The following is a 13393-nucleotide window of genomic DNA, read 5'->3' as shown; positions in this document are numbered from 1 at the left end:
ATAGACAGACATTTATTTTTTTATATTTTTTTTTATTGTGCAATAGTGCACTTTGGTCTGCCAGGCAGCAGAGGGCGGCGTCATGCGAGAATGAATGTGAATTTGCCTGTTATGTGTTGAAGAAGAAGAAGACCAGTCACTGGCCACAGAGCCTTACAGCCAGAGGAAATCAACAAGGAAGTGAATTGTTCTCCGTTGATCTAACGCATAATGGATTTTTTACACCATCACCGCGGAAAATGTGTTTACAGTAAACGGCCGCGCGACCCCTCATCAGCTTACAGTCATCAGACGAACGAACCGAACGAGCGCCGTATTGGCATCGAGGTTCTGTAAAAAATGGGGCGAACGTTAACGTTCAAAGCGTGGGGAGAGTTAATGTCAAAACGATCAAAAGATAATAATTAATGACACATTAATACAAATACAATATAGTAGAAATAGTGACAATAGCAGCTTAAGTCATTCAATCGTAATCTATTGTTTTCATCTTTTGGGTCCCGGGGAGACATCAAATTTATCGTTTCGGTCTTGAGCTGAAACGCAGGCTGAAACCAACTGACCTACGGGCAGGGTTAGTGTACTCAGGGTTGTCACAAGGGAGGGAAAAGTGGGACTGAGTTACCAGGGCCCAAGGTGGAGGGGCCTTAATTATTTTATTATTTAGCTATTGAAAAATAGCAGATCTACAAGCTCGCAGCGCGGCACCTTGTATATCTGCTATTTTTCAATAGTTAAAGCACAAAATAATGCGTTCCCAGTCTAAATGGGTTACACCCCCTCGCCCTATGAAGAACATTCATGTGGGGGCCCGCAGTGAATCCTTGTACCCGGGGCCCAGAATTTGGTGCGACACCCCTGAGTGTACTCACTGATAGCCAGGCTGCAGTCGTAGAAGCTGTAGCTGGGGTAACACTGACAGCCCCACTCGGTGCAGTGTCCGTTGCCGTTGCAGAGGTTGGGGCAGCGCAGGGCGGTCACCACCTCTCCTGGAGCTTCACCCAGCTCCACCGCACGCACCGTCCGGTTGTCCAGCAACCTCCTCTCGCACTCGTTCTCCAAGTATGGCACCTGCACGTGGACGACAGGCGCGTGCACACATACTGTAAGACAGTGTTTCTCAAACTTTTACATTTCAAGGTTTCCCCTTAACTCTGACAGTGTACAAATGGAACCAAATGGACCCGTTAGGGTACATTTGGTTCCATTTGTACACTGTCAGAGTTACAGACTTGTATGGGTAAATGTAGACCTCCCTAAAGGAACCCACACAGTCCCTGGAAACCACTTTGAGAAACACTGCTGTAAGACATCTTTTACCCGTCGGTAAAAAACTGCCCTCTCCAGACCATGAATGCAGCACTTACTCGTTTGAAAAGTAACCAACTATAAAAACTGGTTAAACGTTGGCCAAATTGTCATAATAATATAAGAAACGTGCAAAAATTGTGACATTAGCCGATCGACAAGCTCGAGCCTGTAGGTCTGCTATTTTCACAATATTTATCTGTGGAACAGAGTCAAACTAAATGTAATGTCTCAACTCCTACAATGCCAAGTGCTTGTCAGGGTGGGGGTGTCGTCTGTTGAAATATGAGTATTTTCACGGCCTGAAAAGTTTGAGAACCACTGACAATAGACCAGTGGTTCCCAAACTTTTTAGCTCGCGACCCAAAAGATAAATTAGGTATTTGCCCGGGACCCAAACTAGTGAAAACAGCAGATCTACAAGTAGATGTAGATCAGCTATTTTCACTACTTTTTAAACATTTGTGTTCTAATTTATGGAATTCCATAGATTTCTCTTGGATTTCTTCATGAAATTACTGGGGGAAAAAAATAATCTGTGAATTTTGGTTTTAATTCATGAAAAAATTGGGAATGTTTATTGAATATGTTTTGAAATAATTCAAAACAAAATGTAGGAAACAAAAAATCAAGGGACCGTCCGTGACCCCCAAATGGGTCCCGACCCACTGTTTGAGAACCAGATTCTATAGACCAGGGGTTCTCAAAGTGGATTCCAGGGACTCTGTGGGTTCCTTTAGGGGGGTCTAAATTGACAGTGTACAAATGGAACCAAATGAACCCTAAGGGTTCATTTGGTTCCATTTGTACACTGTCAGAGTTAAGGGGAGACCTTGAAATTTGAAAGTTTGAGAACCACTGATTCTATAGAGTAGACCACGCTCTACTCATACCAGGGCCTCCTCCCAGGCCAGGTCGTCCTTCAGCTGCAGGTCCAGGATGCAGAGGCCCACGGCCTCGGCCAGGCGGCGGCCCAGCAGCGGGCCGCACACGGCCCCCACCGTGGAGTTGGCCAGGGCGGCCTGGCACACCTCCAGGGCCTTGGCGGAGGTCAGGCCGCTGGGGGTGGGCCAGCGGGGCTGCACAGCCGGCCGGGAGTCCTCGGCCGCCAGCTGGTGGTCCTCGGGGAAGAAGTAGGAGAAGCTCTCCAGGTCGGCCTGGCTCAGGCTCTGGGTGCCGCCGGGGAAGATGGGACGGAACTCCAGCGGCTCATCCGTCTGCCGGGGGAGGTGTAAACCAACAAAGTGCATCTAATCGTGTACTATTACTTGACTTTTCTTTTTTTTAACTAGGCTAAAATTTTGCTTTTAATATTGTGGATTTGTGTCCACCAGTACGCATTTCCCCGGCTGAAAATGCCAAGTCCCAAAAACACTTCTAAAGCAGATGGGGAGACAACAGACTGACCGTCCTCATGCTTCCTTCTATGCATGATGAGTCCAAGTTGCTTTTTTTCACCTGACAGTGGGGATTTCCCCGGTTTGGACGTAGCGCGTGGAAGGAAAACGTTATTCCAACCAGTTCCTTTCCCTTCCATCAGGTGCCCCGGCTGGCCAGGGGGAGGTATTATAGAGACCAGGATTACTGCATGTTTTTTTGTGAGAGTATCTACCCTAGGAGACACGGGGAGAACATGCAAACTCCACCCATTTTATACTTCAGCTATAAAAAAGAAATAGCTGATCAACAAGCTCACAATTTATTGCAACGCCTTATGTGAGCTTGTAGATCGATGATTTGAGAGATTTTTCAAAACCTTTGTTACTTTCTGCATTGCCTCGGAAACCCAGGCATTTTATTTCGGCGTTAGGAAGAAGAAAAAAAAATTCGGCATAACGTAGGCTACTTTTACTTGTGGTACTTTAAGCATAATTATTTTGATGACTTTTATTCAAGTAAAATGTTGAATACAGGACTTTTACAGTGTTTCTACATTGTGTTGTTACCAGGCCTTGAATTTCGTCATTTTAGGGACAAGGCTACTTGGCCTTTTGATGTTGTCCATTTTTTGAGGGCAGAAAGGCTAAACACCAGGGCAGGAAGGCCATCAAATAAAACAAGATTTTAGTCCATTGAAAGAATGTGTTGAATTTAAGGGCCTAATCTGCAGTGAAATAGTTAAATGATTGTATTTACAATCTGATCCATGCTCAGCCTTGCACCATTCAAAGTCACTGGATCGAAAGACACTGGTGTTTACATGACAATAAAGAGACACTGGTGTCTATTCTGTCTACATATTACAAGAAAGAGACAGAGGAGAAAGAGGTACAGTCAGCTGGGACATTAAGGCCACTGTGGCCTCATGTCATGCCATTGGTTTGAGGGGAACAAAGCCAAACTGAGGGGCAACGGCAGCCATGGCCTTCATGGCCTCCATGAAATTCCTGCCCTGGTTGTTACTCATTTTTTGTTCACCACTGACCTCCAAGCGGAGCGCCTGCCTCTTGGGCCGGTCCGCCGTGAGAGGGAGGAGATCTTCCCTGAGCTCTCCGTCGAGGTCGCCTGCGTCGCCTCGCCCAGACTCTCGGAGCGTCCGGGACTCCGAGTCCGACTCGGCGTCGATGATGTCGCCGCCTCCGAGATCCGGAAAAGCGCTGACGTGCCTCTTTTGCAGGCGACGGCCGTTAAAGTCGGACGTGTCGTACGTTGTCCGTCTGCTTGGCCGGTTGAGAGACAGAAAGACGTCCTCTTTCAGCTCCCCGTCCAGCCCGTCCTCCTCCTGTTGTCCAAACTCTCTGTATGTCTGAGAGTGTCTCCTCTCCAAGGGATGGCTACTGAATGAGGACAGGTCCATGATGCCGTCTGCAAGGTTAAGGTTCATATTTTAAGATGTTTGACAACAGGGCATAAATTGTAAAGTTAGTACTGCTCGACTGCCCCGACTACTTTCAAACATGATATTTATTTGGATCACTACTGTATGGAACAGCACAGTGGGGGACCGAGAGAAAGAACAGTATACAAACCCTAACAGGTCCATTTGGTTCCATTTGTATACTGTCAGTTAAAAGGAGACCTTGACATTTAAAAGTTTGGGAAACAGTGAAGTAACAACAACCTTGGCCATTGGTTGCCAAACGTTTTAGCCTGTGACCCAAAAGAGAAATTAGACATTTGCCCGGGTCACAAACTAGTAAAAATAACAGATCTACAAGCTCACAGCGTGTCGCTTCGCGCCACATTGTGAGCTTGTAGATCGGCTATTTTCACTACTTCTTAAACATGTGTTTTCTAATTTATGGAATTTATTAGATTTCTATTTATTCATTAAATTACTGCTATTTTGGGATTTTTTTTTTTAATGTTTTTAAATAATAATAATTAAAAACAAAATGTAGGAAACTTAAAAATGAAGGGACCCGTACAAATGGGTCCCTTCGACCCACTGGTTTGGGAAACACTGAACTAAAGGCCTGTCCATAGTATCTCCGAAATGTTCGGTGAGTTGGACTTTCCAACGTGCAAATTTCCGAACACTCATTCAGTTTAATGCTTTTCAATAGTCTCGAGGGACATAATGTTATGGTCGAAAAGGACTTTTTGACCGAAAAGGGCGGTTTCGGTCAGGCCTTTCAGGCCTTAACAACAACCTTGGCTGAGCGGCTGGTTTTCCTCTGCAGAGCTCTTCAGGTACTCCAGCGTGGTGTCCATGGAGGGGAACAGCGAGGTGTAGTCCACGTCGTGGTGGTCCATGCAGGCCGAGTGGGCAGAGGAGCGGGTGTACAGGTGCCTCATGCCCCGGGCCGAGGGCTGGGCGGCGGCACCGAGGCCTTTCTGACGGCACTGGCAGAAAGGCCTCCTGCTCTCCTGCTGCGCGCCAGCGGGAGCTTTGTCAAACAGACTCTCGCCGGGAGCTATCCTAACACAGAGACAGAGGAGGGCAGGTAAAACACCTGGACATGGCAGGTTGATATGGTGTTGTTTTTGACAGCAAAGTTTGATTTAGTTTAATTTTTGCCTTTTTTAATGTCCAATGTATTTTTTATTTAAGTTCATAAAGTTAACATACAGTAAGTATGTACATACAGTAGTAAGTACATATACAGTAAGACGCCTCAGGGCGTCTTACTACCTCTTGGCCATCTGGGCAGTGATGTATATCAGTCCAGTTACCCATATATGGAGACCGCTGGTACCCATATATGGAGATCCATGCCACACAGATATGGGCTGTCTTGGCCATCTGTCTTGGGCTGGCCACGGATTCTGTTAGTGTGGTATGTGGCCGATGTGGCCCCCATATATGGGCATTCCCATACTGTATGAAGTCCTGTTAGATATGGGCTTAATATTGATGACATCAAGGAACTTCCATATATGGGCATAAAGGGATTATGTTAGTGTGACATCACAGTGAAGCCAGAGCGTGATGTCAGAGCGGCAAACCCATTCTGTTAAGAGTGGTTCCCCTGACATCACAGTGACATCAGAACATGACGTCAGAGCAACAAACCCATAGAACCACAGCATTTTTAGCTTGTAGATCGGCTATTTTTGCTACTTTGTGTGACAGAATGACAAACTAGGGCATTCATTACGAAAAAAGTTAAACTATGGAAATAACCAATGACCAACAGTTTATGCAATGTGGAGTGAGTATAGAAATATAGAGGCCCTTTCTATCATTAAAGTTGCCCAGTTGCCCAAGATCTACTAAGCTTACCACCAGTAAGACTCCCTAATCGGAGTCGCTTATCTCCTGTCACACTGCTGACATCAGTATGACATCACACCGTACACAAATGACCCTTCTACCACTTTTTCGAGTCACGTGTTCAAATACTGGATTCTGATTGGCTAAATTCCGGAGGTTATCAGAGGACAACTGCCGCAAAGTTGTGTGTCCGAGATCAATGCGCCTCAGTGTACATCCGGGGACTTCCCCCAACCAACAAATGACGGTGGCAACGGTCCTATGTTTACTAACGTGCATGCTATAGTCGCCGATTTATTTGGATCCAATGCAATCCGCCAACTTTAAAGCCCCTTTTCTCTGAACCTATGCCTTTCTGGAAGCGAACAGCCTCTATTTACGGCCGGAACGGTACTTCTAACTGACGTTAGCTTAGCTGTAAGCTAGACGCATGGATTAGTATGGAGTTGGCGCCATCTGTTGGTGAGTAGAAGATGTTGTTTGTGGAACTATCTGCTGTCTCGCGGAAGTTTTATAGGCAATAATGATTGTAACTTAAGATCCTTGCAAGTTACAACTATGTGTTTTCTTTCATGTATACGGGAAAAAGTGGTAGAAAAGCTATTTACCACTCGGGGTCGGACATTATGCTCTCATAATGTCCTGAGTGAGGTTGTTATCGGACTCGGCTGCGCCTCGTCCGATAACAACCTCACTGCGGACATTATGAGAGCATAATGTCCTCTCACTCGGGGTAAATTGCTTACTTATATAAGACCGGCATTATCTACCGACAGATTAGTAACAAGATGTCAAAATCGTTGAAGGTTGAATCTCCAGATATGGAGATAACCAACACATCACTCCATATATGGAGATAACCGACGAATCTCACTAAGTCTGACCTCACAAGCCCCGTATTTGGACACGAACAACATATAACTCCATATATAGAGACATAGCTGCTGACATCAGTATGACATCACACTGCTGACATCAGTATGACATCACACCGTACACAAATGACCCTTATATAAGACCGGCATTATCTACCGACAGATTAGATGCAAGCAGGATCTCGACTCTGACACAACTCATCGGCTCATAAGCTGGTTCTCCCTCCATATATGGAGATAACCGACAAATCTCACTAAGTCTGACCTCACAAGCCCCATATTTGGACACGAACAACATATAACTCCATATATAGAGACATAGCTGCTGACATCAGTATGACATCACACTGCTGACATCAGTATGACATCACACCGTACACAAATGACCCTGACGGCACACACCAAGCAGTGTGATGTCATACTGATGCGGAGATATGAGCAGGGCAAAGGTGTGACGTGTGACGTGTGACCGACGGACGGACGGCCGGTGGAGGTTTTGATACTAAACTGCGACCTGACGGTCGCAACAACAACCTACAATACAACGCAACAGCATGTACTGCAAAATGCTATTCATTAAATTATATTAAAACGTATAGTTTGTATTATAGCACAACATACTTATTATAGCACAACACACACTTTCTAATTCTAACAAAGATTTAAAAATATATATATATATTATATCATTATAATAATACTTTTTTATGATGTTGGGTCATGCGGGCATCAAGCATGTGTGATGAAATGCATAGGATTATGTTTTCTCAAACTTACTGTTTGTATATCCTAAACTAATTAAATGTTTACTGAAACAAAACAACACTGTGCTCAGCCAGCTAGAAAGAGCTTTGGGAGAGCCGCTGAAGCGTGACCACTTCGTCAAAAAAGACAAATGGTTCTACAGTCTGAAAACAAAGCTTGGGCTTTACTTAATTTCCACATCTTGTCTATTTTCAATCCACGGCTCATTACCTGTGCTAATTTGAAACCAGGCTTCTGGACATGGCTGAGGCCAACTGTGTCATAACATTTGTGCTGTGCATGTTTTATATTCACAACCGATGAAAACCGATGGCAAACAGAGATCTTGAATGGCACAAAGGCTGGCTATGTGTCTTTTTTTTGGAGTGCAAAATGAACAAAACATAGAGTTTAAGTCTAAAAAACATCAGCATTCTTTAGAGCGCTACCACTCTCACTAGTGAAAATAAAAAGAGTAACATTTGGTATTATTGGTAGCAGAAATGAGGGGAGGTGGCTATCCAATATATAAAAATATATAAAAGATAGCATTAGAGGAAAGGCCATGGTAGGGTTTGTTTTGTTTGTTTATTTTCACTAACAAAACAATAAAAAAAGATACACATGGATTAAGATTAAGAGGGAGAATGCATAAAAAACTTCCGGGGGCTTGAGAAGTGGGCATTCTCCGGTAAAATGTGTATATGAAGTTTAGGGTAAAATTATATTACTGTTGAAAATACACCTCTATGACAAAGAAGACATTCATATGCATTAGAGCAAAGGCCATGGTAGGGTTCATTCTGCTATCTGCCTAATAGATTATGGATATCCTGTTCTGGCACCAGAAGCAACATGTTCTCCATAGGATTCCATTCTATTCCCCCAAACTTTTACATTTGATTTTCTTACCTTAATAAACATTGTCATAAGTACTTTATGGTTCCTGTCTCTAGTTTAAAGCCTTGTTTCAATCACCATGTTATGCGTTTTGTGAAAATATGATCCAATTTATGTTATATTTGATGTTAAAGCAGGGTATGCTGTAGGAGGGGCTTGTGATCATAGGCTTGTGATGGTTCTTCTTTGTGTGCTTTATTTGGGAAGCTCAACACCACATTCTCCCAAGTAACCCTGCGGTTGCATGTGACCGTTTGGCAGCCAATAGCATTCGAGATGGTACCATTTCTACCGATGAACGTTGAATTCTACAATGATGGCGGCACCTGTACAAGGGACAAAAAAAACGTAAATTCCGCAGCATAGAAACAGTCTATGGGGGTGGCTCTAGAAGAAAAGGGGTCACTCAAATTGACGGGATGGATACAACATTATAATCTCAAGGCATTGTACCCACGGAAGACGCTTCCCAACGTGTTATTTGGGTTGTCAGCGATAACATCATTGACAGTGAGGTTATCTCAAGCATTTTAAAGACAGAGTAGCAGAATAACCTCTACTTTGTCCCAATTTAATTGTTAGGTAGTTGTGAAAATATTTGCCAATGCAAACATATAGTTATCTTGCCTGTTTACAGAGTTGTATTGTATTGTATAACAACTGAATTTCCGGGCGTGCGGCAAGCCGCGAGCACAAACAGTCACGCAATCAAACAGTCTGCAATGTATCTCTGCTACAACTGAAGTAGTACACACAATCAGAACATTAAACAATTATTTCACTAATCGTTCACTCTCTCAGTGCAGACTGCAGAGTCCTGCAGAAACAGGCAGAGGGGAGGGGGGTGACTGTCTGTCTGCCTGCCTGCCTGTCTGTCCGTCTATCTGTCTGTCTCACTGACTGAAACGGAAGAGGCGAGGTCCCGAAGTAGAGGGAAGTAGAGGGTGTAGAGGGAGACCCTGATTATAACTTCAAATGTGCCTATGTCTTTTGTGTATTTATTTATTTTACATTTATTTGGACATCTTTGAGAGATATGCGTCATTATTTAGATAAATAAAGATTCCTGCTCCTCCTCCTTTAACCCATTGAAAAGGGCGTTTCCTTTCCTCCTGCATTGTAAACCTTTGAAAAGGGTGTTTCCTCAAGCATCGTAACCCATTGATATCCCATGCGGCGGACTGACCTCCAGCTCTCGATGAATCCGTCCAGGTCATCGGCGCTGTAGGAGCCTCCGTCTGACCCCTGGAAGTCGTTGTTGCCGTTCCGGTCGAAGGTCCCGCACAGGCCTCGCGTGTTGCCGTAGTCCCTGCTGGGCGCTCTGACGGACAGGCTCATCCCCCAATCACTGACGTCGGCCCTAACGAAGGCCCCGGACGGAAAGATCAACTAATGAGAGGAAAGGCACACCGAGCAAGCAAACCAACATTCAGTATAAGTGTATACACAGGATATCTGCACATTTCTAAAGTGACACTTTAAGGACTTTTAAGACCAGTTTAACACCTATAAAATAAAACAAATAAAATAAAAAAAACATTACTGTGACAAAGGTCATTAATAAACTACGGTACTACAAAAATGGCCAAACATTGGTAGCCAGGGTGCCAGCCTGTTCGCTCCGTTCCGCGATTTGTTTTGTCTCTGCGCATCACAGTCTGGAAAGCCTTGTATCTCCAAGGGGAGGTGGGACATAGAACCGCGGCTTCCGATTGGTCTGTGGTGCGGGGCAGGACAAATACACCAGTGTGTATTGGCTGGCTGATGACGTAGCTACCCTAACCCTACTCTGATTCGTTGGAACAACGACCTTGCTATGCCACAACGGACGTTCAGAAATACGAGTCAACACGACAACAGATTCATTTCCAGACTGTAATGCGCAGAGACAAAACAAATCGCGGAACGGAGTACAGAACCTCAACTCCTACAATTCCAATAGCTTGTCAGAGAGTTCAAATATGATTCTTTAATTGGGTTGGTCGCGGCCTGAAAAGTTTGCAAACAACTGGTCTAATTGTATCAAAGTGAACGTGATTCCTACCGTGACTTTCTTGCCCTGGTGGGTCTCGAGAACGCGGACGCGCCCGCTCCTGGCGTCCCCCGCCGCCGGGCTCTTCAGGGTGAGCTGGGGGCGGGTCTCCTGCAGCTGGCCGTTGCACATGTCCAGCACGGCCACCTCGGAGCCCTCGCGCACCGCCACGCCGCAGTTGCACGCCACGGCGTGGTGCCGACTGCCGCAGTCCCACTGGCGAGCGTGCACCTCGAACGTCCTGCTCAGGCTCTGGTACAGCACGAAGGAGCCTGTGTGGTGGTTCTCATAGCGCCTGGTCAAAATGAGAAAGTCACAATTAACCATTAATTAAAGCTATATTCAGTGATTGTATTTCATTCAAATAAAAATAAAGTTGGTACATTCTCCATTCATTCTCCTCACTAGAATATGTGCTGACCATATAAGGACTTCCACCATGGCCCGTGTTGCGAGCATAGCTATTCGGTTTTCAGAGGTGGCCAGCCAGTCCTAAACCAATCAGGGTAGAGTATGGCCGTAGTTATGTTATGATGTTTAGTTATGCTGGTCAAAATAAAAGTTTTGAGAACCACGGTCGCTCTGAATTAAGAACGTCTGCTAAATGCCTAGTATGTAAACTACTGAACTCATAAAATGCCACAGTCTCGTAGTAAATCAGTATCATACATATCCTGAAGCTGGAGACGTAGGCCTACCAATATTCAGTGATTGGGTCTAATGATCAAAAGGAGAACATTATAATGGTGTAAATAATCTACAAAAAAACTAAACATTTCCACGCTGTAAGGCCAGTAAGGGACAAGATGACCCCCGGCCACTTTCATTATCACTGAATACATCTTTAAACCACTTGAACTCCAGCATCCATATTATGGTAGGAACATAACATGCCAAACATAGCAGGGTTGCGATGTGTTGCGAGCTTGTAGTTCGGCTATTTTTAGGCAAATAGATAGGTGGGAAAAACCAAGGACCCCTTAGCTGAGAGAGAGATGAAGCAGGGACCCGCACAACTTTTTCATAGATTCCATATAGTTTCATTGTTTGACAGCACATTCACCACTCACCAGTGTATTTTGGATTCATGTCAATTTGTGTTTTCAGATATTTAACCACTTGAACAGTCAATACTTAATAAACCTGGACCTTTCACTCTGTACTTAGTCAGCTCTTTTCCCCCTCTACACCAGACCTCTTTGCCGAAAATAGCCAATCTACAAGCTCACAACGACTCGCAGTGCGAGGCGTTGTGAGCTTGTAGATCTGCTATTTTTGGCTAAAGTTCTCAGAATATAAAAAGGAGAAAAGAAGTTTCTATCACATAAAGATTTGGAGGACCCCATGTAGTAACTCAGAGGAACCCCCTTGGGGTCCCGGACCCCCTGTTGAAGACCCCTGGTCTAGAGGGTGGTTATGGCCTAGATATACTTCATTGTATGACAAACTGTGGCAATAATCTATCAACAAAGCTCACATGATGCATCGTTGATCTGCTATTTCTTGCTATTTTAGAAAGAAAAATAGAAATTGTTTTACAAAAAACATTAACCCATTATGTCAATGTTTTTTTTAACATGCTATTGTTTTTATTATTAAATTGTGTCTATAAAACATAAATATCAATCATATCAGACAGTCTACATTTTCCAAAATGAAATGTACGTATTTAATTCAGTCTGACCAGAAACAGGGATAACATATATCCTCACAAAACCCCACCCCCCGTCGACTACATAATCGTAACACGGTGGGACACGCCACTGCAATTTAACTGACAACCGTAGTTGACATCACTACGAGGCTCCACCCAGCCCAGCCCCCCCAGGCCGTTTAAAACAAACACCCCCCTCATTAGAAGACCCCGTCTGACCCAGGTCAACAACGTAGCTGTCAGAAGACCTGCACTGGGTGACAAACTCTTATGACTCCGTACTTAAATCATCGCAGTAAGTGCAGCAACATTGGAATCTGTTCACAGTGTGTCCATAAACGCTGCGTTATTGACATCATGACATCCATTATCCAAAGCGCCTGCGGTTCTCAACCTGTGGGTCGGGACCCCCAGGGGGTCACATGATTTTGAGGGGGTCCCCAGATGAGAGTGACGTGACAATATAATGACTTTTATATTGATAAAAATGATGTTTAATACCTAAAATGAATAACATAGAAAATAAGTGAAATGAAATGGAATGAAGAAAGACTGATGGTCTTTCTTCATTCCATTTCATTTATTTTGAGAACCACCGAGTTCTATATCTACTGTTTCCACTACTTCTTAAACATTTGTTTACTAATTTATGGATTTTTCTTTGATTTCTTCATGAAATTACTGAAAAGAAATCATTGATTTAATAACAATTGAAAATCTAAATGTAGGAAACAAAACCTAAAGGGACCCATTAACGCTTTCAATGCCACCTTTTCACCACTAGAGGGCGCCCAGTGGCCATAGAAAACACCCATCCACAAGCGCTGTAACAGCACAAGCCCTGCGCAGCCATGACAAGCCTGAACACTTTCCTTTGTGTCATCAACAGGGACAGGATGAAGTTAGCTTGAAGTTAGCAATTGGCTACCAAGCATTTTAGAAGCCCTATTTTGATTAAACCTTGCACACCTCATGGATATGCATGGAACAGAGAAAATGAGCTCTAAAGATCCTGGATTGCATTGGAGTGGATGGTAAATATCGGCGTCGCGACGCTCTCGCGGGCCGTGTAAACAGATGACGGCCGGCGGCCCGGCTCGAAAAAAAAAAAAAGAAAAAAAAAGACGAACTAGTTCGGGATAGGCACCCAGGACGGTCCAAATTATCACGAACTAGTTCGGGATAGGCACTAAAGCAGTTAATATGGGTCTGCGACCCACTTG

The 13393-nt window shown here is 44.3% G+C and overlaps 1 protein-coding gene across 1 annotated transcript in view; it reads right to left on the bottom strand.

Annotated features, from left to right (window-relative positions):
* The window catches only part of LOC308280178 (von Willebrand factor D and EGF domain-containing protein), a gene marked incomplete at both ends in the record, with an annotated part of 83611 nt that overhangs the window by 46530 nt on the left and 23688 nt on the right, over window positions 1-13393 (bottom strand). The window contains 6 exons of the mRNA XM_080720441.1: window positions 873-1071; window positions 2202-2525; window positions 3734-4113; window positions 4902-5170; window positions 9671-9873; window positions 10529-10811. Of these exons, the coding sequence (XP_080576567.1) occupies window positions 873-1071; window positions 2202-2525; window positions 3734-4113; window positions 4902-5170; window positions 9671-9873; window positions 10529-10811 (1658 nt within the window). The remainder of the gene's footprint in view (window positions 1-872; window positions 1072-2201; window positions 2526-3733; window positions 4114-4901; window positions 5171-9670; window positions 9874-10528; window positions 10812-13393) is intronic.

This window comes from Nannobrachium achirus (genome assembly GCF_963921795.1).
Source record: "Nannobrachium achirus genome assembly, chromosome: 24".
Lineage (NCBI taxonomy): Eukaryota > Metazoa > Chordata > Actinopteri > Myctophiformes > Myctophidae > Nannobrachium > Nannobrachium achirus.
The sequence above is the reverse complement of the archived record's forward strand: the minus strand, read 5'-3'. Positions and strand labels throughout refer to the sequence as shown.